The 25,545-nt window shown below is 36.4% G+C and overlaps 5 protein-coding genes across 8 annotated transcripts; 3 read left to right on the top strand and 2 right to left on the bottom strand.

Annotated features, from left to right (window-relative positions):
- Positions 1-6,549: 6,549 nt before the first annotated feature.
- On the top strand, positions 6,550-13,382 carry LOC138139792 (lysine-specific demethylase 7B-like). The gene is made up of 13 exons (XM_069060278.1): positions 6,550-6,709; positions 6,819-6,904; positions 6,965-7,385; positions 7,440-7,731; positions 7,782-7,927; positions 7,976-8,177; positions 8,226-8,435; positions 8,486-8,700; positions 8,751-8,944; positions 8,993-9,104; positions 11,955-12,130; positions 12,184-12,398; positions 12,447-13,382. Exons 1-13 carry the CDS (start codon positions 6,618-6,620, stop codon positions 12,627-12,629), a joined length of 2,544 nt encoding a protein of 847 aa, XP_068916379.1. The 5' UTR covers positions 6,550-6,617; the 3' UTR covers positions 12,630-13,382.
- Positions 13,367-14,760, bottom strand: LOC138139794 (protein FAM8A1). Of its 2 annotated transcripts, none has more exons than XM_069060280.1 (4): positions 14,416-14,760; positions 14,229-14,364; positions 14,052-14,175; positions 13,367-14,004 (listed from the first exon to the last, which is right to left on the bottom strand). In XM_069060280.1, the coding sequence occupies exons 1-4, from the start codon at positions 14,654-14,656 to the stop codon at positions 13,693-13,695; spliced, it is 813 nt and encodes a 270-aa protein (XP_068916381.1). In that variant the 5' UTR covers positions 14,657-14,760; the 3' UTR covers positions 13,367-13,692. The 2 variants fall into 2 exon arrangements, with proteins under 2 accessions (XP_068916381.1, XP_068916380.1); XM_069060279.1 differs by having other exon boundaries at positions 14,052-14,178; positions 14,416-14,759.
- A 2,270-nt stretch (positions 14,761-17,030) lies between these two features.
- On the top strand, positions 17,031-18,787 carry LOC138140017 (small ribosomal subunit protein eS6-like). Its single transcript, XM_069060674.1, has 5 exons — positions 17,031-17,188; positions 17,409-17,613; positions 17,662-17,807; positions 18,132-18,335; positions 18,547-18,787. Exons 1-5 carry the CDS (start codon positions 17,183-17,185, stop codon positions 18,730-18,732), a joined length of 747 nt encoding a protein of 248 aa, XP_068916775.1. The 5' UTR covers positions 17,031-17,182; the 3' UTR covers positions 18,733-18,787.
- Positions 18,788-19,821: 1,034 nt separating this feature from the next.
- Positions 19,822-24,313, top strand: LOC138140013 (tyrosine-protein kinase CSK-like). Of its 3 annotated transcripts, none has more exons than XM_069060666.1 (9): positions 19,822-19,981; positions 20,364-20,426; positions 20,508-20,660; positions 21,376-21,563; positions 21,612-21,942; positions 22,131-22,622; positions 22,676-22,762; positions 22,815-22,907; positions 24,209-24,313. In XM_069060666.1, exons 2-9 carry the CDS (start codon positions 20,397-20,399, stop codon positions 24,212-24,214), a joined length of 1,380 nt encoding a protein of 459 aa, XP_068916767.1. In that variant the 5' UTR covers positions 19,822-19,981; positions 20,364-20,396; the 3' UTR covers positions 24,215-24,313. The 3 variants fall into 3 exon arrangements, with proteins under 3 accessions (XP_068916767.1, XP_068916766.1, XP_068916768.1); XM_069060665.1 differs by having other exon boundaries at positions 23,792-24,313; XM_069060667.1 differs by lacking the exons at positions 19,822-19,981; positions 20,364-20,426; positions 20,508-20,660 and having other exon boundaries at positions 21,548-21,563; positions 21,612-21,709; positions 21,759-21,942; positions 23,792-24,313.
- A 298-nt stretch (positions 24,314-24,611) lies between these two features.
- On the bottom strand, positions 24,612-25,452 carry LOC138140018 (zinc finger protein 706-like). The gene is made up of 3 exons (XM_069060675.1): positions 25,229-25,452; positions 24,992-25,157; positions 24,612-24,937 (listed from the first exon to the last, which is right to left on the bottom strand). Exons 2-3 carry the CDS (start codon positions 25,133-25,135, stop codon positions 24,848-24,850), a joined length of 234 nt encoding a protein of 77 aa, XP_068916776.1. The 5' UTR covers positions 25,136-25,157; positions 25,229-25,452; the 3' UTR covers positions 24,612-24,847.
- Positions 25,453-25,545: the final 93 nt, after the last annotated feature.

The raw sequence follows: 25,545 nt of genomic DNA, 5'->3' as shown, positions 1-25,545 counted from the left end.
GGTTATTTATATTTGCATTTATCATGTATGGTTTGGTGCCCCGTCCGTTCGGATTTATCGGGTGGAAAGTGGTAGAAATTAAACAGTACACCGAAACGTATAAATCGATAAGAATGGACCGGCAGGATGCAGGGCCAGTTCCTTAAAATATGAAAGGACACAGAAGGCGTATCCAGGTCCATTTATTACCTCAAACCCGACACATACAAGTTAAAGGCGGCCACTGGCTTCTTCCCGAATCTTCATTTACCTAATCGAAGTCCGTTTCGCTCGCTTGTTCCAAGAACATTTCCAATCGGCGAGGACCGTCACGATCCGCTAAATTTCCATTCGAATTACACACAGATGACCGGCTAGTGGGGCTAGACGGGTGCAAACGGGAATGGGGCCCAGAATCGGTGACTCATAATTGCTTTCCACTACATTGTCCCGACCTGAAAAAGATTAACAAGCGAGCCTCCAGAGAAGGGAACAAATCAAACGTCACCCGATACAGGACACAAATATTGACGATCTGGAAGATTTCGCGGAAGAATGCCGCCGAGGAATGGTACAGTCGTCCTGGATCGTCTTTCCCCTAAATGCGTTCTTCGTACATTTCGAAATTACAGTGTAGCGTTATATCCAATTGCTTCCAAACAGCCACCCTAATTAACACAATGTAATTAAATCAATTAAAGCCACAGAGTCCGCGCGGCTGCAGGGATTTATTTCAAATTCCCGGCAAGATGTTAACCCTTCCTTGAGCAAAGCCAACAATTGGACAGGCAGTCGCAATATGACTATACAGGGTGAGACTGTCGATCAACGATGCATGATAAATCGGGTATTTGGGCATCGCGTTGTAGTAAATAAATGCCGGGGCACAGCCTTTAAGCGCAGTAAATGCGCTAATAGCATTTACATAGGATAAACAAAGCCTACTATTAATCTTATGTACTCGTGACGAGAGCTTTTCTCCGAGAGGATGCGCTGATGATACGCCTTGGGAACTGTACCGTTTCTCTTCAGAATAAAATACTATATTTATATGAAGTGGCTATCAATCTTGATAGACCGCCTTGCCTCGAATAATCCAGGTGCTGCTAACAGGATGTGGATATCGACATAAACAAACTGAACGAGCGTTTTACCCATCACCCCCACTTGCTGCACCTGTTACAAGTTGTTGATGACGATCGCAGAGGCACAATTAGTGTAATCGTTGCTTAGATATCTGTCATTACGTCTTCCACCGACACTAGCCCTAATTGAGCTCCTCGACGCTGCGGCACACACTGTTTACAAGAAACCTTTCGATTCTCCGCAAATGTTGCCAACCATTGTGACTAGTTCTGGGTTGTTGCCGATATAACCACCGCAAACATCCACATAACAGAACCAGTATCAGCTGCTCTCCTTCTTTTTAAACCAATTTAACTAACCACCCCTCAATACTAAAAAATTGTTTATGCAACCAACAATACAAGATCGAAACATTTACCAAAATAACAACAGCAAATAAATTGCCCAATCATTACTTTCTCTTGTGCAAAACTTGAATCATGCTACGTATTTATAGTATAGTATACCGGGTGTTCCACCATAACAAATATACAGTGTGTCGCACTTAAGATGAACACAGCTTAATATTTTCTTTACCTGTAAAAGTAGAGATTCAAATTTCTCCACACTCTCAATTATTTGTTCTTGATAAGTTCTTTCGTTTCCATGATACTTTATTCAAAAATGAAAACCAAAAATACAACTTATTTAAAAAAATTAAAATGCGATTTTTGTTTCAAACTTGGCATATGGAGTCAAAATTATATTCTGAACAACTTCTTATAGAGAATCGGTCTTATTCGTGAGATCGTAGTTGGCTGGGCAAAACCGTGTTGTAAAACTTATAAATTATGAAAAAGTAACAATGTAAAACAATTTTGTATCATGTAAAAACTGGAGAGAGAGCTTTTTAAAAAGTCAGCATGATGTGGAAACGTGGTAGTAAACATAGAAACGGTGTATTGTAATTAGTGATTTGTTTATGGAAAATTGAAAAACACCGTTGCGGAGTTTACGCCGAACCGATATTAGAGAATCGATTGTTAGGAAGTGGTAGAGTCGAGTAATTAAAAAAAATAAATCTGGAAATGAGCGTAGAAGGGGATTGATTGTGGCAAGTTAAATATAAGCAAAGTGGTGAAGCTCATCAGTCCAAGGTGACGGCGAAAGGAGAAAGCCGTGCAAAGACAAAATGAACGTTGTTTTTAATTATTGCCGGGAGATTAAAACATGCAGCTAAAATGCAAAGGATATTACCTCATTTATAACGTTATAAAGGAGAAAACTTCCTCCTTAGAAGTCCCTAACCTAGTCACCCGACAAATTATAATCTCATTTTTGTGTCGTTCTTAATGTGGCAACTTCCTTAAAACCACAGTTTGATTAATATCGTAGACGTAAGGTTCAGGATTCGACTGTGATTTTCGGTCGGTCCTCGATAGGACAACTGGTCAGGTAATCTTTCAGTAATGGACGCGTTGCGGTGAACGTCAACGGGATAAGTAGCTTATTAACTCCGATAAGCTTGGAAGCGTGCGTTGTCTCAAGCTTGTTACCAAGTAACAATACACAAATGTAGGTACTTTGATATTTAATCACGGGGCAAGTGACCCTCACCCCTTCGACCCCCATTTCCACTAACGAGGAATTTGTAAGTTGAAATATAAAAGTCGACGCGTGGCAGGAGAGCGAATTGGTCGACGTCTTGGTCTCTCCTCGTCGTGGGGACGGCGTTGCGACTGCCGAGGGTTGTCTGGGGGTGGTGGACGCGTGTATGACCGAACTTGAGCGGTCGCAAGTGGATAAGTGGTTTTGGTTGTAGGTTTCGCGATCCATTTGTATGGATTGACCGGTAGAAGGAGCCCCGGATGCAACAGCAATGGACCATGAACCGGCTCGGCAGTTCCTTTAAATGGCACATCAACGGAGGGCCGGTCACCCGTTCGAATATCTTTTGCTATTTCGCTAACTCGGGGGGCGCACCTTGTCCAGCGCCGGCTCGCGCCCCCGATTCTTTCGCTTCCTCACGCACCTCCACTTTGCTGCGTGAAATTATAATAAAAAAGAAACAACAGCGACCCAAAACGCAACGATTTATTTGAACATTTTTCGACCGTTCCTCCAAACAAAAACGCCTGAAGTCCAAATTGAATGTTTCTAACGAGTAATTTTTAAAAATCCGAAACCTTAAGTACGTTGAAGTGTTATGGGATTAACCCCCATTAAAAAGAATTGTTAGTAAAACTGCTAGTTACAATTCATACTTATGAGTTTTAAATGATCGACAACTGAAAACAAAATCTACCGCAATAATATTGCAATAGATGAATAATCGATTAGCAAAATGTAAGTCAATTACAATATTCTATATATTCTAGAAATTTGATTGCATGCTACAAACAACAGATTAAATTGCATTTTGAATAAATAAATTTAATAAAAGTGACACAAGGGACATTTTTAAATCGATCGCGTACTACATTTAACATATAATGTCATTTAAATAACTTATAATTTTTGTAAATCATTCTATCGGTGTTATCGAAAATATTCCTAATATGTAGATATTTCTTACCATTTCGATTAGTTTTCGATTACATTTAAATCAATGATTTTCAAAGTTAATTTTTACTTAAAATTGTAACGAACACTAAGAAGCGTAAAATAAACATTTTTCAAAAGTAAGCATGTATTTTTAAACTACAAAAATGACCATTTATTCGTAATTATCGAGAAGATACATGTTATGAAAAAATATGATAAACGTAAAAATGTTAAAAATAAATTTTTGTTTTATTTTAACAACAATCAATTTAAGAGTGGTTAAGCATTTCAGCAAGAGTGTACCATTTAGGTACTTTGAAGTCTTCTAAAGTTGCCAAAGAGTAAAAAAGTACAGTTGAAACATTGTAAAACGTGCAAAACCTTAATTTTTATTCCCGTTTTGATAAAATAATCAAACACATATGTAATGGGTATACAGGTGTCTCAAAATTCGCGAATTCCGAATTCAGAGCGTTGTAGGGGGTCACTTCAGTAGTCCAAATATGGAAATAAAAAAAATCGGAACTCCCCCCACAAAGATACATTGATCTGAAGGTACACTCTTTGAACAGCGTTTTCTTCAAATACAGGCTAAAAAGTTCAGTGTTTATTGTTATTATGGTGTAGATAATTGTGGAAAATAATAACGTAAAACAATTTTTTGAAGAATCGCTTTACTTTGGAGTAAAAAAATCTTAAATTTTTGTAATTTTTCTTAAAAATGGAACGGCAACGTAGCTAGAATAGTATTTTGTCACAGTGGATATGAAGGCTGCTATGTATTGAACAAAATTAAAGTGATTATATCTTCTTCAGCAAGAGCGAATTTTTTGTTCTAAGTATTTTTCGAGCTCCACTGGGTCCTTCCCTACCACGCTCTGAATTCGGAATTCGCGAATTTTGAGACACCCTATATAATGAATATGTATATAAACTCGTGTCAAAAATGGATTACTCCCTAGAATTCGAACTTTTAGGGAAATAACGTTTTTCATGTTGTGTGTAACTAGAATTTTCAAAAGTTATTTTGAATGCCTAAGGTTGGTTACTTTGAATTGAGAGATTAAATCCAAATAAATATGCCGCCAGTAACCAAAATTGATTGTGAAACGAAAAATCATCTATCACTTAGCGAGAAATTAGTCATTTGCAACTGTTACAATTAATTTGCTATCTTACATTTTTGGGATATCTTTTGTTTGTCACCAGAAACCACATAGCCTCCAACCTAACCAAATTTATGGCAACCTAGTAACGAATATCCCTAAATCCTAGGGAGTAATCCATTTTTGACACGAGAGTAATAATGAAAACACTTTTGTTAATATAGAGAATTATTTAAAGTGACTTCACTGTTGCAGTATTTCGTTGCAGATCTGTTATTTCTCAGTACAAAAAACTTTTTCTCGTTCTTCCAATCTTTCTCTGTGGGGTTTAAATCTGGCCTGCGATAGCTACTCGAGTGTATTAACACGATTTTGATTCAGCGATCTTTTAGCCAATTCCGGAACGTTATTATGTTGAGACTTCCAAATCCTGCCTTTCATTTTCTTAATCATTACCATTTATGCAAGTTCTCTGTCTCCATTCTCTAATAAGTCCCATTGATTTCGTTTATCCTTTAATGCATATCCTTAAGAATGCAATTTCGAATCGTTGCCAACCTTGAGAGACATCTGGGGTTATTTACGTGGATTTGCAAATAGATAAAATCACTAGATACAGGAATTTGTCACGAACTGTAACATTTTCCTTCATGTTCCTTGTTTTAAATTTAAAATAAAATAATAAACAAATAATTTTCATGCATATATTGTCAAAAACATTTCTATTTTTCTTTTATATATGTAAAAGCCTAATATGTATGTACAAATATAAAAATATAAATTTTTATTGCATCAAGATTAGAATTCTTCTAATTGAATTCAACAGAGACATCTGTTAGAGAGTAGTCACATAAATCTAATGTGCGAAGTATCTAAAACACAGATTACAACTTTCTTTCACGACCTGCTTTATTTTAATTTCGGCCTGTTCAAAAGTGTAGTTTGTGTGATCCCCGCAGAGCGCTAGTAAACGGACGTTTTTTGGAGATATTATTCATCTTAAGTTTTTGTCACCGAGAATTGTTCGTGTTCAAATTACATTTTGAATTTGAAGTAAAAAAACTCCTTGTTTTTTGCGGTTTATTATTATACTGTAGGTACTCACTCTTAACTCTAAAATCATGTCTAAACCTATTTTTTCGGATCTTTATCCTTGCGACCGGAAAAAAGACAAAATATCCATAGATGTCACCACCACGCGCGTTATAGGAAACTGTAATAGTATTACAGAAATTATAGAAGGAAAAATTTATTCGAATTGTCAAAATTTAAATGTCTAGCTGTTTCTAGCGAACACAAACTAATATAAATAAAATCATTTGCACTGATTGTGATTGAAGTTCTTATTGTTTTTACGTTATTTTGACAATCAATGACGAATTGTCAGTCGAAATTAATTCGATAATATCTTCCCTAGGTATTACAGTTTCCATTCATTCGCGATCCAAGTGCCTCTGGTGGCCATTTCACATCGATTGGCACGACCTTTAGGCACGACTTATTATCAGCGCGGACGACGATTTTCATAATGCATTTTTAATCAAATGAACAGGCCCGTTATAACACAGCAGGTCATGATAACTTCAAACAGCCGAAAACAATCGTACAGATAGCTTTGACAGCATTTGGCAGTCTTAGTGACATTTGGCTATTGAGCGGCCATCTATACATAAGTAGCTGCACTTGACGAAGATCAAAATCTGTAAATCTGACACACACAAAATTAACAAGAATCAATTCAATTTCTACTGCGTATATTATTTTTAATACGTCGATTTCTAAAAATGCAGAGTGGGAAATTTTACAAATGGAAAAATTAGATTCCTGTAATTATGGGTAACAATGACATAATGTTGGGTTGGTATTGGTATGGTTGTTGGTTTGGTTAGTTTACACAACCAGTTTACAAAATAATATTTTACAATGGACGCCTCTTATTGTTTGTGTGGTCAACCTTATGATCCTAATATTTTTATGATACAGTGTGACGCTTGCAAAGACTGGTTTCACAGCAGGTAAACTGGCCAAAAGAAAATCTGACAAGAAACTGTCACAAACTTTACCTTAACCTATTCATGTTTAACTAAAAAATAAAATTAATGTATAATATTTTCTGCGTTGCAGTTGTTGTAATTTCCAAGAACATCTGGCGATTGAAATTGATAAATATCATTGTCCTAAGTGTGCCCCATTATTTGGTCCATCAATATGTAAGTGAACTTCTAGTCCACCATGGAAGAATGGGAGTTGTACAGTTTCATAATTTGTAGATAAACCATACCGAAATTGGCACAGACATGATTATTGGGATGAAAATGCCACCACAAAACCAGTCCAAACAGGTACTGGAGTTTTTATTCGTGAATTACTTGCTAGACATTTTGCCAGCGAAGGAGAAGTTGTTATACACATGCGAGGCCAACAAATCACTGAAACACTGTTGCAACAGCAGGGATTTAACAATCCTATTGTTATTGATGGAAAAGATGGACTTGACATGACCCTCCCTCCTGATAATTTTAGTTTATATGATGTAGAATCTTATGTTGGTGGAGATGTGGAAATTGATGTAATTGACGTTACTAGACAGTGTAATATCAAAATGAAGCTGAGAGATTATGTAGAATATTACAATAGTTTAAACAGAACTAGAGTTTTTAACGTGGTCAGCCTAGAATTCTCAAATACAGCGTAACGTACCTCTTCTATATGATACTTTGCTATTTCACATCAAGAATTTTTTAGCTTGGCACCCCTGGTGGAGGCTCCGCTAATCGCGCGAAAGCTAGACTGGGCTAACATAGTCTGGCCGCGAGACTTTCCCCTCGGCCGACCCCAAGTTCAAAAATACTGTCTAATGAGCGTAAAAGACTCATATACTGATTTTCATATTGATTTTGGCGGTACAAGTGTCTGGTATCACGTGTTAAGGGGTGAAAAAATTTTCTATCTCATAAGACCCACCACTGCCAATTTAACTCTTTATCAACAATGGATGACATCCAGTAATCAAAGCGAGACATTTTTTGGAGATCAAGTAATTCCCTTTTAAACGAAAAAAAAATCCGTTTTTAATTGTCGTTGTAGGTGGATCGGTGCTATAAATGCGTCTTGAGACAAGGACAGACGATGATGATTCCTACAGGGTGGATCCATGCAGTCTTGACTCCAATAGATTCGCTCGTTTTTGGCGGGAATTTCCTTCAAAGCCTCAACATACCAATGCAGTTAACGTAAGTTTTGTATTTTTGTGAAAGAGATGAATAACAATTTTTTCACAGCGTATACGATATAGAAAAAAAAGTAAAAACCGACGCCAAATACAGATATCCAAATTTCGAGTTGATCAATTGGTTTGCCGCGGTACATCTGTTGAAAAAAATATCTGAACACAACACTGAAGAGAGAAAATGTCCGAGTAATCTGCTGGTCGGGCTCAAAACTCTTCTAATAACTTTGAAACAGTGGAATTCAGAGAAAGACGTAAGTCGATTAAAATGGAAGAAGTGTGGGATAAAAATTGTTTTGTAGTACAATACAAATGTCAGAGATCAAATTCCGTACACGATAAATCCAGTACAACTGTTGAAAGATATGTCGCGAGAGATCAGACACGCTGAAAGATTCATCAATCAGTTGAATCCGCCAAAACCGGAGCGAGAATCGAAAAGGAAGAGGAAAAGACCGATCAATCGAGACTTCGTCGATTACTCTTTGTCGCCAAAATCATCTGCTCAAGATGTAACAAACTAAATTTGATAATCTTTGATGATTATTTTGTTAAATCGTAGTTTCTGCCCGAGCCGAAAATCGTCGAATACGCTCGGCCCCCGCCGCTAAAGCTGACCCTTCCCAAACCCGTCACTTATCCGTACGAGCGATCAAACTTTGTCGAACAACGAATCAATTTTGACAACACTGAACAAAACTGGAGGTCACAGTTCTCGCGTCCTGAACAAACAACGGCCGTACACAGAGGTGGAGCCGTGTTAAAGTTCAAATTAGGGTACATCCTGAAGTCTGAAACAACGTCGTTTTATGTTACGCCTTTTTCAGATCTAAAGACATCCTTCCAACCAACTCCGACATTCCAGAGGACCATTTCGGATTCGCGAATAGTTCTAAATCTATATATGATTTCCACGATGAAAGTGATAGAGATGAAGACTGTTTTAATTTAAATATAGATGAAAATCCTACCCCCAAGAAAACTAAAAAACAAACCGGCACCTTGAAAGTTCGATTTCCAGGTGAGGGATTTGACTATTTGTAAGTAATTTGTTGACGAGCGATTTCAGTAACCTACGATATGAAGTCGAAGAAGAGTAAAGATCCGATGACCGATATTGAAGGAGATGTACCGAAGAACGGTATAGAATCTCTGTTAAAAGCCTCTGCCCTTACTACTAAGTGAGTATTTTTCGGTCAAATCCATGCTCGAATATAGTTTCCAACGTTAAAAAATAGATGTCACTAACGCGCGTTTGCAAAAACGCCATCTTGATAGGAAAAAATCAGTGTCATAAGCAGTGTTCGGACAAATTTGGGCGATTTAAATAGTGGGGGACGATTTCATGAACACAGCACAGCACTTGCAGGGCGTCGGGCCCAATGTAATTTCACGATTTAATAATGGTTTGTCTGTTTTTTGAAGCAGTACAAAACTAGACAGATTACCTGGCGTCTTATGGTTTGAATATTGTTTCCATTATTATTTGATAATTTATTTTTTACTTTACAACCTTATCGAATTTTATTGGGACGCCACCGGATATTGCTTTCGTCTCATGCTGAATAAAAACGGAACAAAAACTCGGCAAAAACCATACAGTCGACCTGTTCAGCAAAAAACACCATCGCAAGTCGGATTAACTAGCATTTTTTTTTCCGTGCGCTGATGGTATTTATAATATGAAACCACATCAATTATGAGCGATTAGTACTTGGTTAGCGTTTTTGCATGCAATTATATTAGGAACCGATTCTCCGCTTCCTACCTAACGCCTATTTGAATCCGATCTCTGGTCATAAGTTTCGTTACGAAATATTTTTTATTGCATTTGTTGCACAGAAATGCGGCTAACAAGTCTAGTTTACTGAAATTATTTATCTGCTTTATTTCAACACACGGTATATCAGGAAATGATGAAAATTAGTCGCGACCTCTGACCACCTGGAATATAATTTACATTTCCACAATAAGCTTTAATACAAATAATTTAGTACATATTATGAGACTATTAAATATTTGTAATCATTTCCGAAAAAAAATCACTATTTTAGTTACCTGTGGTAAATTATTTCGACACAAAATATTTTTTAATGTTTCGTTGGAGCCGTAACTTCAAATCGAAAACCAATAGTAGGCTTTGACTTGAAGTTTTTATTATACACGAGGGGGCGCCACAGTTTTATTTTTACCATAGATATTTTTTACATTGGAATAGGCAAATTAATAAAAACATGATTTTGTGAATTTTGACCAAGATCATGAATTTTTTACTTGAAAATGCTTCCAAAGTAATTTTTGATACATTATTTCGACACAAAACATTTACGACTATTTATCCGAACCGTAACTTTTCAATAAAAAACTAGCAGTAGGCTTTGATTTGAAGTTTTAATTATGCAGAAGGTGGCGCCACAGTTTTACCGCATTTTCAATATTCGAGTGTCAAATTAATAAATACGGTTTAGTCACTGTGGTTAATTTTGACTACAAAAGAGACATTTTCCGTGAGAATACTCCAATAGTGAATCATTTTGAATAACGAACCCGGTGTTTCGTAGGTAAATATGTACTTTTATAAAAATGTTTAAGATTTCTTCAGTATTCACCAAATTTTTTATTTTCTTTGACATTTTTTGACGAAGAACTCTTCATTTGCTGTGAGTTCTGTTATACTCCGCACACGACCTGCTGTATAATAACCGGCCTGTTCATTTCATTAAAAAAGCATTGCGAAAATGTTTCCGAAATAGAGCCAATTTTCGCCGATGAGGGCGCCACAGTACGGGCGCTTCTAAAGAATAAAAATGCGGAAAAATATGTTTAGACATGATTTTAGAGTTAAGATTGAGTACAGTAAGTTCATATTTTCTTTCTAAAACAATACCGAATACAACTGTATTTTTTATTTAAAATTCGAATGTTATTTGAACGAGAAAAACCCTCGGTGACAAAAACTTAAGGTGAATAATATCCCCAAAAAGCGCCCGTACACTAGCGCTCTGCGGGGATCACTCAAATTACACTTTTGAACAGGCCGGTTATAATACAGCAGGTCGTGACTCCGCATTTTGAAATTAGGATTTGTTCCCCGTTTTATGGAATGGTGAATGGAAAGAAATGTGATTACATAAAAATGTAGATTATGATTATACACTGACCGGCACAAAAAACGACTCACTTTGAATTTTATTAATATAATTAAGTAATTCATTGTCTTAGAAAAAATTTTTGATATCATGTTGTATTGATAAGTGTTATTTAAGTTATTCTTTGCCAAAGAATATCCGACAAACAAAACATTAAACACAGCAAATAAAATTTTAAATGAAAAAAAAAAATAGAAGTAATTTTTTAGAAAATTTATGTTATGAAAAATTAACAAAATTTGAACAGCATTTTGAATTAGTATCTCGTATTGTCAAATTAAATCTTTTAACACGTAAATCAACCGGCAAAAACAACATGGAAGTAGCGCAAATTTTCTAATAATTTATTTAAACAAAACAATTAGGTTGCCATGGTGACCATAGCACACCCGATCATATAACGGGTGACTATTAAAATTTTCACTTAGGGTTGGCTATGGATCATTCTTTGTTTTACGTTGCACCTTAGACACTGCCAAGTTTGACATTATAATTAACATTATCGGTTATGTTTCAATTGTACTGACTGATATTTGTCGTTCGTTCTTGCGTGTGTCTAAAGTAACAGCAAAAATAAAAACTCGTTCAAAGCCAACTCCAAGTGAAAATTTTAATAGTCACCCGTTATATCCCAATTTAACTATAATAAAGAAAAATAAGCACAAATATAATTTCAAGATCATTTATTAAAGAAATCATGAGTCGTTTTTTGTGCCGGTCAGTGTATTTTTAAGCATGCATAAAAGAACAAATGACATAACATAAGGGTTAAATTAGTTATTAGTAAGAGTAGGTCATTATAGAACCAAATTAAGTCTTTTGTATAACTTATCAACGCTCAAAGACATCTTGTTGGAATTATAATGTTTGTGTTAATTGCAGTGACGACAACGGTCGCGCCTCTCCCTCCACGCAAGAAGCTATAGCTGGCATGCTCTCTATCAGTCAAACTTATCTCCAGTCCGGGAAAGTAAACTCGAGGTCGTCGAGAAAATACAGCAGCAGCCCCCCATTAGAAGAAGGAAACTTGAATAACGTCCATCAAGACGAAGATTACAGTAATTAGCGCACAATGAAACCGTGAATAGGTCCTGATGACGATAATTTGCAGTCTACCCTTCCCTGGATAATTCCGACGATGAGGACATTCACATATTCAAACCGAGGGGACGGTCGAAAATCGACGAGGCGTGGAACCCGAAAGCACGCGTGGGTCCGCTTTTACCCAAGACGAACAGACCGGCGAGAGAGGGAACGAAAAAACAAGCGGTGGAGAAGGTTCTAGAAGCGGCCGCGGCCAAAAGAGCCAACGAAGTACCGGAAAAAGTAACGAAAATAAAAGCGCGCTTTCAAGATTTTGCAATTTGATTTCAGGCCCCCAAGAGGCAGTACCGCCGGAAAAAAATCAAACCGAAACTAGACGTGAAGAGTCCATCGTCAAATGCTACTTCGATACCAAGTACCTCGACTGCTTCAACCCCCAAACCTCGAAAAGGGATGAAGACTGTCAAACAACGACTGGGTAAAATTTTGAAAATACACAAAATGATTCACTGAAATATTGTACAATTAGGTAACATCTCAGTCTTATTTATTGTGTAACAGTTGTAATTATCTTGTCAGATTTTTTTTTCCACTTGTCTATTAGGTGTAATGTTGAATTTCATTTGAATACTCGGTGCCATTCGAAAATTGTTTCTAAGTTCCACGTGTATTTATTTTACGTCGTGATACAGCTATGTTTACTGCAATCAAGACGCCCGATTTTTCCGTATTATGTTAACTGAGCCAATTCAAATGGTGAACATAGCAATGGTGGTGTTCAATTAATTTTTTCCACTGATAAACACTAAATGAGTATTGCAATATTATTTTTGTAAGCCATCTGTATATATTGAGTCTCATTATTTAATTTAATCGATTACTTTAGTGTATATTATGAAGTATTGAAATGATAATCAGGGAACCTTCATTGAATTTGTAATTGTTCAAGATGTACATAACAATGTTCATTTCTGTGATCGTGCAAAATCAATTTTGCATTTAGCATAGTTTAGTATAGTGTCTGATGTGAGTACTTATTTACTTGCTTGAACTTTTCATCCGATGGTTTCCCGAGTGAGTAAATGATTACAGTAATTACTTAATTTGTGTATTATTTAACATACTTCAGGTTACACGGACACAGATTAGTATATATAGACTTTTCACTAAATTAATATTTATATTGTCCATTCTTGCAACTCTAAGTCTTTTTATTTGTGGGTATTAATTTGTCTAAAAAAATCCAAAAATAAAGAAAAACTCAAACTCGTTTTTTAATGATAACCATATACATTAAATGAAAGTTAACCAAAAGCTTTAATTTGTAGAAATAGTGTACCTAGTTTAAATATGGAGTAACCAACGTTTTATTTTTACATTTATACAATATATGTATATCTATCAGGTCGATTAATCACAGAAGACGTAACTTTTCCCTGAACTTAACATTTGTCGTTATGCATAGATGTGTTATGTGAAAAGCTGTCCATCGTTCAATATGTGCAAAGAAGTTGTAATTTTAACGTGTGATAAAAGTAATAAGGTAACAAAATTAAAGAAACCTGTTTTTGTCAGATTACTGAACAGGTTGGAACTGAACCTGTGGATTATACTCCACCACCAAACTATTACTCATTGCGTCGTAACCAGTGCGATTAAATCTGAATACGTAGAGGGTGAAACACATCGGTAACATGACACCGAGGAATACATTTTTCAATATGGCCCTGATAATAGCTTTTTGGGTCCCCAATGGTAAACAAGGATTGACTCTTACAACCTCGTCGGCTCTTCCAGGTACCGGAGTAACGTTTTCCACTTGTATGACCATCAACCCCATATACTTCTTCCCGGGAGTGGCACACGTCCCCCCTTTCAACCAATACACCTGAAATTTGCCGTGAGCTCCCAGATTTCTCTCCTTTTCAAACATACCTCATAGCAGCAGACTATAAAACGATGCAAGAGTTCCAGAGTGAGAATTTCAACAGACATCTGCATGGCAATCTTTGGGTCCTGTAAGTTCTTTCTGAAAGACTCAAATCTATAATTTTCTATGCTTCTGAAAAAAAAAATTGTTAGATTGTGCACCAGAGAGCTCAACTCACTTACACTACGTAAAAACTCTCTATTATTATAAAAGTGACAACCATTTTTATCAAAAGTAGGATAAGAAAGTCCAAGAATTCGGCAACAATTCGTTTCCACAAAGGCGGTATCACAAATTCATAAGTACCGGGTTGAAATACTATAAACTGGGATTTTGGTGGGGCCTTGATAAGGATATGTTAAGAATTACCTGGCACATTGTTTTGATTTCTTAAATTATTGTTACCGAGAGGACGGGTCGAATATATCGGGTTCCATGCACTACTCTCTGCTTGGTTTTGCAAACTAACATAGTACGGAAATCCTGCACAGAAGCCGTGCCATAACCTCGCCTCGTCCAACCATTGTTTTAATTTCTCCAAGTATTCTTCACGGCTTTGGTAGAGATTAGTGTTTTTAGAGTTAAAATTGGTATTCTCTCCATTTGACATCTTGTTTCGACGCACAAAAACAAATTGCAAACATCCGACTTCTCGCAACCACTTGTTTCGCAAATTGACACCTCCATAACAAAAAAAAATGACAACATAACATAACCAACATAACCATATGACGTGACGTGCGTCACGTCCATTTGTGCACAACTTCACACGCTCACTCTAAATTCAAATTGTGTTCTCATCGTTCACAAGACGAAATCGATAACTACTCGTCAGTAATTCTTCGCCGATCAATCATTCGGAACAATTTTGATTTTTATGATACCATCAAAAAATTATCAATATTTACATGCCCTTTTTTTATGTTTATCTTGTTTTATTCGAAAAAGATGCATAGACTGACGTTTTTTGTTCGACGGTTTTTGTAGTTCTGAAAAGAACCATTTTTATTTCCTCAGCAGCGATGCGTTCGAAGATGTCGTTCATGAAACTGTTAAATCCATCGCCTTACTTGAGAAGTGTTCTGTGCTTGAGAATCTTGAGATGCCGGTGTTTCAACACCTTGTAGATGTAGACGGCATAGCTCTCTTTCCTGTTGCACTTGTTTTTGCTGCTCTTCGAAATGTTCTTTTGAGCAGCCCCGACCTTCTTGGTCACTTTACTTTATCAGTTTTTGGGGACATCTCGAAACAATTTTAAATCAGACAAACAGTAAAAACTCCTGAATTTTTACTGTTGCTTTGATCTGCGACTATTTCAAGAACGTAGTTCGAACTCGAGAACGTAACGTGCCGTGTCGCTTCACCACAAAAACTGACCATGAGCTTCTTCAGTTTTTTCAACTGTTGAAAAAGAATATTTACTTTCATCCAAAAAATCATTTAAAACGTTTTTCCTCTCGTTTCCAATTACGACCCTAATGGCTTTTGACACTGGATCGATTGCCCCAATGCGTTGTAACAATTCATGCCGGGTTTCCACATGCAAAAGATTATTTACGCCAGTTAACGGTGCGAATATTAGTAGCACTATACAGTATGTTATTGAAATGCGTTAAGAAAATTTAAACGGTGATAGAACTCATCAAAACAAATTGAAGATAAAAACTTAGATAGTCAAATGTTCGAAATGATGCCCTCCGTAATCGATGTGTGCCCTTCGAGCCACAGAAGCTTGAGTTCTCATCAACATGTCAGAATTTTATCGAATTCCCTCGGTGTCAACTGAAGTCTTATACACAATCTGTTTTAAATGACCCCATAAAAAAGTCACAAGGGTCCGGTGAACGAGCTGGCGATAAAACTGGTCAATTACGACCTATTGAAGAAGCCATTGACAAAATGCAATTCGACGTAGTGGATCTTCTGATTTTAAGTATTGGACGCGTTGAAGATGATAAGGATGTAATCCCTGTTCGTGCAGCATTCTCCAAATTGTAAAACTGGAAACGTCAATTCGTAATGCAAGTCGTCGCAACTAACATTCGGTTCTTCGTCAATAGGACACGACAGGACTAAAAGTATCATAATCCCTTAAATGCTGAACAGCATTCATAAAGGTACGTGGACAGCGAAATTGGCGACCGGGGAATCTCTTCATGTACCTATCTACAAACGCCTGGTTGCATCAGCATTTGATAAAGCTTCCCCGTAGATGAGCACCATGTCTGTTAACTCCGGATTAGTGTACTGCACCATTTTTAACGATAATTACGGGAAATTCACTTTCTAATAAATTGTAAACACGGCCGCGTGCAGGCGAAGGACGTGACTAAATTGTGTTAGTAAGTTTTTGCAAGACCTATCCGCCTGGGTTTCTGCAGTATTTAACATTTTCATTAACTCGTTTCAATTGATGATTATCCCATGAGCGAAAGTGTCAAATTAAGATTTGAAAAATGTAAAAAAAATATATTCGATTAAAAAAAGATCAATATGTAAAAAATGTTTATTTTAAAGAGTTGTATTGGTAATTAAATTTATTACGTGTACCCTATATATTATACGCCTAAAGTCCATTCACGTTGGATTTTCTTTTCAAGGTCAAATAATTTAATTTTTTGGTTCTGTAATTATGTTTTGTAAATAGTGACATGCAGCTAATCAACATAATGAGATCTAGCAATGCTCAATCGAACGTGAACGGTGTTTACCTATTTACAAAACATAATTACAGAGCCAAAAAATTAAATGATTTGACCTTGAAAAGGAAAATCCGTGAATGGACTTTAGATATGCAAAAAATTAATAACGTTTAAAACGAAGATAAATTAGATCTATTTTTATTTTTATATTTATAAGTGTCCCACACTTTGAGAACCACTGGTCAAAATAAAAGTCTAGTGGCCAGTGCTTCTTTTTTCAAAAACGTCGATTGTTTTCAAAATCGGAAGTTACGATTTAAATTTCCCTCTACTTTCTTACTTTTCGTTAGGTAGATTTAGGCTCATCCCCTCCAACTCCAATAATTAACTGCGTTTGCGCGAATCCTGCAGTGCGCTTGTGTGAACAGTTCTTCTGTCAAGCCATCTTTGTTTATGTCTTTTTAGCTTTGGGTGTGCAGATACATGGAAGCACCATGAAGGTGAGTTAAGTTATTAACAGATATCTCTAAATTCTTCACTCAACTGTCCTAAATACGAACACGGGGCGATCGCAGAAGTCTCCCCCGGCCATCTCCGGTTAAAATTTTTCTGAGCAAGCGAGAGATGACGGAAATAATTTGAGATTCGTGAGCACGTATGGTGTTGCTCTAACCTCGTTTCAGTGACGATGGTGTAATTAATGTGGCCCTTTCGTTTCAGCTGAACGTTAGTTATCCTGCCACGGGATGTCAGAAATTATTCGAAGTCGTGGACGAACATAAGATCCGTATTTTCTATGAAAAACGGATGGGACAAGAGGTGGAAGCGGATCCTTTGGGAGACGAATGGAAAGGTTATGTCCTGAGGATTTCCGGCGGGAACGATAAACAAGGATTTCCCATGAAACAGGGTGTCCTTACCAATAGTGAGTTTTCACGCATTTTTGGCGTTTTTTTGTTAACTTTTCATCAAGGTAGGGTCCGTCTTCTCTTATCTAAGGGACATTCATGCTACAGACCTCGCCGTGATGGTGAGAGGAAACGAAAATCCGTAAGGGGCTGCATTGTGGATGGGAATTTGAGTGTCTTGGCCCTAGTTATTGTGCGCAAAGGTGAACAGGTGAGTGAACTTGTGTTAAAATTATTTTGTAGTTTTGCAAGAAGTGATACCAATTTTGTTTTTCTTCTGATAATGTAATTGTAGTATTGGAGATCTGTTGGTACCTATTTCAAATTTTAATTATTTTTAAATCTTTCCACGTATGTTATATAAATGTTTGCAGTTTTAAAACAATCAATGGCAAAGTTGCTTGTTAGTCAAAACTGCTAAATCACTGTAGTATCTTACCACACGTCAATTTTGTGAAATTGACGTGGAATTGTCACTCGAACATTTTTTTTTTTTAACCTTAAGTCATGCCCTGTCTGAAACATAAATATTTAGAATATCCCCGGATTGACTGACACTACAGTTCCTCGGCGATTGGGGCCCAAGCGAGCATCTAACATCAGGAAACTGTTCAATTTGAGCAAAGAAGATGATGTCCGTCAGTACGTGGTAAAGCGCCCTCTACCACAAAAGGAAGGAAAGAAACAGCGTTTCAAGGCCCCGAAAATTCAACGTTTGATAACACCAGTTGTATTACAGGTGAGTCTTCTAAGTGTTTTTGTTCCATCAGAGTAAATGTCACACTCAGGCAGTTTCTTAGTTTTTTTTTTGTAACTACTGAAACGTTCAAGTGTGTGATAAATCATAATTGTGGTGCTTAATCGTGAACAATTTTTTGTTATTAAATCATCACAATCACAATTTTGCCAAAATTCGGAGAATCCGGGACATACTGACTGTGTGTTTCCAGCGCAAACGTCACAGGTTGGCGCTCAAGAAGAAGCGCTGTCTCAGACGTAAGGAACAATCTGACAATTACGCTAAGTTGTTGGCACAGCGTAAGAAGGAATCAAAAGCGAAGAAAGAAGAACTTAAGAGACGCAGGTCCGCTAGTCTTCGCGATAGCAAATCGAGCAGTCACAGTGCTCCAAAATGATGAGAAAATGTTTTATAATCATGAATTTCCAGAATAAAATTGTTTCAGAACCGTAGCCTTTTGTTTCTTTTTTGTCCTTACTGTCATTTATTTTTTAAAGCAAGTTCCTAGAGCTGGTTAAATTACTTCTGTTTAACCAGTGTGATAAACTTGCAATAACAAGTAATAGTTCTTACCCTATGATGATTTTTAAAGTGAATCATTATTCTACAGAACTATGACAGCTTTTTGGAAACAGTCCAGGACTTGGTGTAAGTTTTTTTTTTCATTTGAAAATTCACTCCTAATTGATTTCTTTTTCAGATTGGGCTAGTCGGAAGTGTTTTTTTTAATGTTGCAACAGGAAAAATTTTTGCGTAGATGCAATGAGCATTTTCGTAACATTTTTCAGGTTGCCAACATTTTAAAATAAGAAGTTTGGCTTTGAAGCATTCTACTCGAGGTAATTTAATTTTTGTTTCTTATACCTCGTAAATCACTGACATCGTGATGATTTATTTTTTGTCTTCTTTTCCCGACTGAAAATAATTGATGACATAAAGTAACTGATAACACAAATTTTTAAAAATAATCCGATCGAAACTTTTTTGGAGGTTTATTTATATATATATTTTTTTTTGTTTCAGACAAGCGTATGAAAAATCCCACAGAATTTTTATTGAATACTTTATATGATATACAGTGTAATCTATTTTTAAAATAAAAACTACCCAAAATATCTATTGCATGATTTCAAAATCAATTGACAAAGCAAAGGTGAATCGAACATAAACTGATAACTTTCATAATTCGTTGTTAGGAGAGAGTTTGAAACTCGAGCTGAAACGAGGTTATATTCGCGGCAACTATTGTGCGTACGAGTGTACTTTTTGGTCACTAACAATTTATTTTGACACGTTGTAAACCCTGGAAGAGACACTCCCTGAACCTTGACCCTTCGAATCAAGTAAGTAATGTCGGAACGGCTTATTAATATTTTTTTTACGTTCGCGGCTTCGGTAAACAAATAATTCGATTAATTATGGAAAGTTAAAAACATTTACATTCGGCGCTTGTGTATAAAGTGTTGCCTAAATAAACTTTCTCCCAAGTGAAACCTGCATTACCGATTCACCACAAAATCAAAATGGCTGTTTGGTATTCGAGATTGACGTTTTAATCTATGTTTTTAAAATTTAAACCCGATTTCCTTAAAAAAATAAACCTGCGATGCTTCCCAACGTTGAGACGGCACAGTTTTGAAAAAGTGGTGAGTTTTTTGAGTGCGTTGGAAGTCAGTGTGGTGGTTTTTTTCGAAATGCAACTTAATGGGTCACTGATTTATATTAATACATTTGGCAATATTTTGCCATAAATTTGGACTGTGTAAGAGCCTGGAAGTGACCAATGATCAACGTACGAGGAAAAACCGGTGAAACCGTAGATTTTGCTAATCACTTGATTGTTCACTTTAATGGAAATACATTATTCACTTCCGTTATGTATTTATCAGTCAATTAAATGAATAACTTAATTAAATAAGTGTGAATTGGGGAAGAAAGTTCCTGTTGATGCAACTCCGGCAAAAGTGGTCACGTGCAGTTCATTCAAGTCAGTTATGCCTCTTTAATTCGATTTTTTTTCCTTTACAGTGGACTATGTGTTGAGTCAAAGAGGTTCAAGTGATGACAAGCCAAAACTCGGCATTTCCTCAGGTACGCCATCTAAATTAGCCGTCGCCGGTGTTCAGAATGCGTAATTAATTTCCGCGTTTGAACAAATTGTCAATTTTGTAGAGGTACCCACACATAAAATCTTTTAACAACGGACAACAAACAGACAGTCAATGGGACTCCATGACTACTTCACATCCACCCACAGTTCCTGCGAGGGGCATCAAAAGAAGCACGCCAAGCGAAGTTTCCCGTCCACATGACGACCCATCCTGGGTGAGTTATTTTCTTATCCAAAGATTGGCAACATTGCAATTGTATTTTTTAATCAGGATGTGTCCCACGCACGAATACTTTCTTTTGCGTTTTCCCATCGTATTTTATTGTTATTGACTATAAATGAATTTAATTAGATTGATAGAAAGCGGTCCGGCGGTAGCAATTTTCGTCGTGAAGTGACGCGTAGTTGCGGTCAAGCTTCGTTTTGTTAAATGGACTATTTGATGTAAATAACACAATAAAGTTAGGATGACATAACACAACCTTGAAGCCATTATGTCATTACAATTCCATATTATTATGTTTATGTAATTAATTATACATTTAATTTATTGCGTACATTTGAATAAAGTCCTTTGCTCAAGCACATGTGATATTTCTACTTTGTGGTTTTTTCTCTAAATGAAATACAATTACGCTGTCGTAATTTATTCAAATGAATTCAAATTGTTATCATTATTCATGAGTTGATGAGCATTCTTTGAGCTCTATCTATAGCTCGTTCATGACCGCAGCGCGGATTTATATGCACAAAATTATCCATGTGTACACCTAGACACAAGTGATAGTTTTTTGATCATCTCAATTCAACTCGTCAAGCTTTCACAAGTCTATTTAAATTTAAAATTGTCATTATTGTTACATAAATATGTATAAAATATATTTTGGAATTTATACGTGACAAGGTGGCGTCTACTGATGATTTTTGCAGATGATTTCTCAAGAGATGGCACCACAAATGGACAACAGCATCAAGCATGATTGTAACATAAGTTTAAGGTCTCCTAATAATATGAACATTAGTTCAGATTGCAACAATTTCAAAAACGTCCGCCACGATGTTAACGTCAACCACGTTCCAAGCCCGATGAGATCGAATTCGAAGTTTTCCACAACTCCGTAAGTCAATAATCGAGAAGATTGATTCGTTGTTAATTTATTTATCAGTTGGTTTCATGGTAACATCACCCGCGAGAACGCGGAAAATTTGCTTTCGGCTCGAACAGACGGTCTCTTTCTTGTCAGAGAATCAACGAATTTTCCCGGTGATTATACGCTGTGTGTTTGTTATGACAACAAAGTTGAACATTACAGAGTTAAATCGCATGCGAATCAATTAACAATAGATGACGAGGAGTTTTTTGACAATCTCGAAGCAATGATAGAACATTACAAAAACGACGCCGACGGCCTCTGTACCAAATTAGTTAAGGCCTTGTGCAACGAAAAATCAAAGGAGAACGACGACTTGTGCGTCATTTCCGAACAAGAACTAGAAGTAAGTCTGAGTAAATAATATCTAGATGTAAAAATTTCAATGTCACGTGACCGAGATAGCTACGTCGAGGAAATGTGTAGAGTAATTGGTTCGACCAATCGAAGGATCGTTAGTGGTCACGTGGTCGGTGGGCGTCACCAATCCGTCCAAAGAACTTCAGTAGTGTTGATTTGGTTTTTTGTTTCAAGATATGCGAGCCCATCGGTAAGGGTGAATTTTGCGAGGTGATGTTGGGCAAATGGAAGAAAAACAAAGTGGCGGTGAAGGTATTGAAGGATTCGAGCGAGGCGGAGGCGATCCTGATGAAATCTCTCCACCACGAAAATCTGGTGAATTTGTTGGGAATAGTGAGGAAGAAGGATCAGATCTACTTGGTGACGGAGTACATGAGCAAAGGAAGTCTCGTCGACTACTTGAGGTCGAGGGGGCGACTCCACGTCACGAAGAAAGATCAAATCAATTTCGCGTTCGACACCAGTTCGGGGATGGAATATTTAGAAAAAATGCACGTGGTGCACAGGGATTTGGCCGCCAGGAACGTACTCATTGCGGAAAACGCTGTGGCGAAGGTTTCCGATTTCGGTCTGGCGAGGAACGAAGCGCGGAACGAAATGAATCCCATGTCCGAATCGGCGAAACTACCGATCAAGTGGACCGCTCCGGAAGCGTTGAAGAGAAACGTGAGTCGTGTTCGCGTACGAGGTGACACATTGACTGAAATTGTCGGTTGCAGATCTTTTCCAACAAGTCGGACATGTGGAGTTTTGGAATTCTTTTGTGGGAAATTTATTCTTTCGGTAGAGTTCCTTATCCGAGAATAGTAAGTTTTTTTTAAATTCCATCTTTGACGATTTGCTCAATCGGAATTTTAGCCCCTTGCCGACGTCGTCAAACACGTAGAGAAAGGTTACAAAATGGAAGCTCCAGAAGGATGTCCACCAGAAGTTTATGAAATTATGAGACAGGTAACTATTCCTTTTTTTTTTTTTTTTTTTTTTTTTTTTTTTTTTTTTTTTTTTTAATACAAGGATGCTAAAACTCCGCGCGTTAAAACTAGTTAAAATTTTGTCGACATTTGACGAGCACGTTGATGTGAAATAAATACGTTTTCATAATCGCTAAACTTGAGTAATCGTAACAATGCGTAACAAGAGACAGAGGGCACACCAAATTCTACTAGGCATCTACAGCTCGTTTATTTATAATAGGGATAAGTTGTAAATAAATTGTTGTCATTTTTAGCAATTTCCGAAGAACTTTGTAATTATATTTCAGACGACGAACTGTTTCCTTTTGCTAAAATGTTTAAAGTATTCCATGTATAACTGTACTACTCTATTCCTAATTCAATAAAAGTTCGAAGTGTTTTTCTCAAGAGAATGTCACTTTATTGCCCAAAATGACTAACTCGGCCCCGTTAGTTGTCCATTTATGATAAATGTTGCTCACGTTCCTATATGTAAAAGCCGCTGCTGTCACAATATTTTGACATTTTTTGTTTTCGAGTCTTGTGATGTAAAGAGTGTTTTTTTAAATTAGGCGTTGGAGAGTCGATTGAGATCGCACCACTCGTGTAAAAGCGTAAGATTTAAACAGCTGATCCGTAACCTGTATAGTGCGTTCACAATCGACAGTTCAACGCCTACTTAGACGCAAAATTAAAAAAAAAAACCGTTATGTATTGTCGTTACATTGCATGCTCTGTACCTTTTTGTACGTGTATTTAGGTCAGGCTATTTGTGTTAGTTTGGTAATGGAAAAAAGTGTATTTGAAGCTTGTTAAAATAGTGGATCGTTGTTTAGAACGTATCATCATTTCAAGGGTTTATTAATCGATAATTTTTGATAGGCGTGGGATTTAAATCCGGAGAAGAGACCGACGTTTCAAGACGTGAAGGCAAAACTGGCACATCTGAAACAACAGACTTCCTGAAACATAGTTCTAGTGTATAATGTAGATGTATGTGTGTTTGAGTGGATGTGAATGCACTTTGTGTGATTTGATAATGTAATTTCACTTTTATTGCAATTATTATTCTAATCATTACTTTAGATATTTTTTTATTTGTACAATTATTTTTCTTTCGAATATGGTGTGCTCCAAAATACTAGAAAAGGAAATTGTTTTTATTTCGCCGTACTTTGTGTACACAAGTTGATATTTATTTTTTGAAATTATGTAAATTTAACGTACTTAAATTATAAACATAGTGTTCAAGTCATGTTGAATCAAAATAGTCGATTTATTTTGCTTTTTTCTCTTTAGGTGTAAGCATGCTCTCAATCGGACAAGTCCAAATGTAATTATTATTTTGTAAATTTTTGTTTTTATAACTTTTTCTAAATTAAAAAATATATATTATTTTTTATATTATCGTTCAGTTTATTAACAAAGCATAAGCTTCAAACTGAGGATTATCTTTGTAGTTTTAAAGCTGTAATTAGCTATTGTTCCTTACGGCGACATTTTGTGGAAATTAGATTTCATTTATCATTTTTACAAATTTCTTTAAACATTACTCATATGTCATGTCATAGTAGAAGTGAGTTTTGAGATTTTGATTTGTAACCAATAACAGACATCCATTTCAACAATCATTAAATAAAAACTGGTTAAGAATCAGTAGAGCTTTTTATTGGGGAACATTAACGAATTGAGAAATTTTAAATTGGTAAAACATGTTTATTAGTACAAATGTAAGAATAAAAATCACATACCATCTGAAAACAGAACAGTGTCATATTAATAAATATAAGTAATGTTTAACTAAGAACAACCTCAAAATATAGCCAAATGAACCATAATGTAGCAAATGAAAACAGAACTGACATAAGACCCTTTAACAACAAATAAGTGTCCCTCTAACAGTGAAACACAGATGGTGTTAAATATGAATTGAAACTTTCATATGTCTTTCAATTCAGCAGGCACTTCATTCTTGGGATGCTTATTCTCGAAGTGTTGTTTGTAGGTTTTGGGGTCGGGCATTTGGGCCTGCAAATCATCCATAGAAAAACGTCATCTCTGATAACTAATTGCAACTCTTACCTTACAGACAGAACAAACGTGGACCAAAGCCTTCTGAGCGGCCTTTTTTTGATCCGTAGCACTGTGGCCTTGTTGTTTTTTGGCTTTAGCAGCCTTTTCTGCCGCTTTAGCTTGTGATTGTAACTTCTGCTGTCCCCTAGCCATATTTTAATAATAGAACATTCACCTGAGATGAAACAGATACGGCGTGAAAGTCGTTAAGTACAGTTATTTCTATTTGAAAGAAATGTGACTAACCTAAAAGTGTAAATGTGACCAGCGAACCCTTACGTTTACGCACCGACTAAATAAAATTTTCTTCTTGAAATTGGTCTCGAATGTGGATGGTTTCTCTTCCCTTTCTATAAGTTATTGTGAATATAGTCCAAAAGGTTTTTTATTTTTCGAATTGACAGCTGCAATGCAGCGTCAACTTCCCAGGAACTCGAACTACTATGACGCCATCTACCCTACACATTACGATCAAATTTTGAACGGTTTCCGGTGCGACGAAACTCATAGACTGCCAAAAAATTACATTCCATAGATATAGAAACGGCAATTTGTTGTTCACC

Source organism: Tenebrio molitor, chromosome X (assembly GCF_963966145.1).
Source record: "Tenebrio molitor chromosome X, icTenMoli1.1, whole genome shotgun sequence".
Lineage (NCBI taxonomy): Eukaryota > Metazoa > Arthropoda > Insecta > Coleoptera > Tenebrionidae > Tenebrio > Tenebrio molitor.
This window is presented reverse-complemented; position numbering and strand designations above follow the sequence as displayed.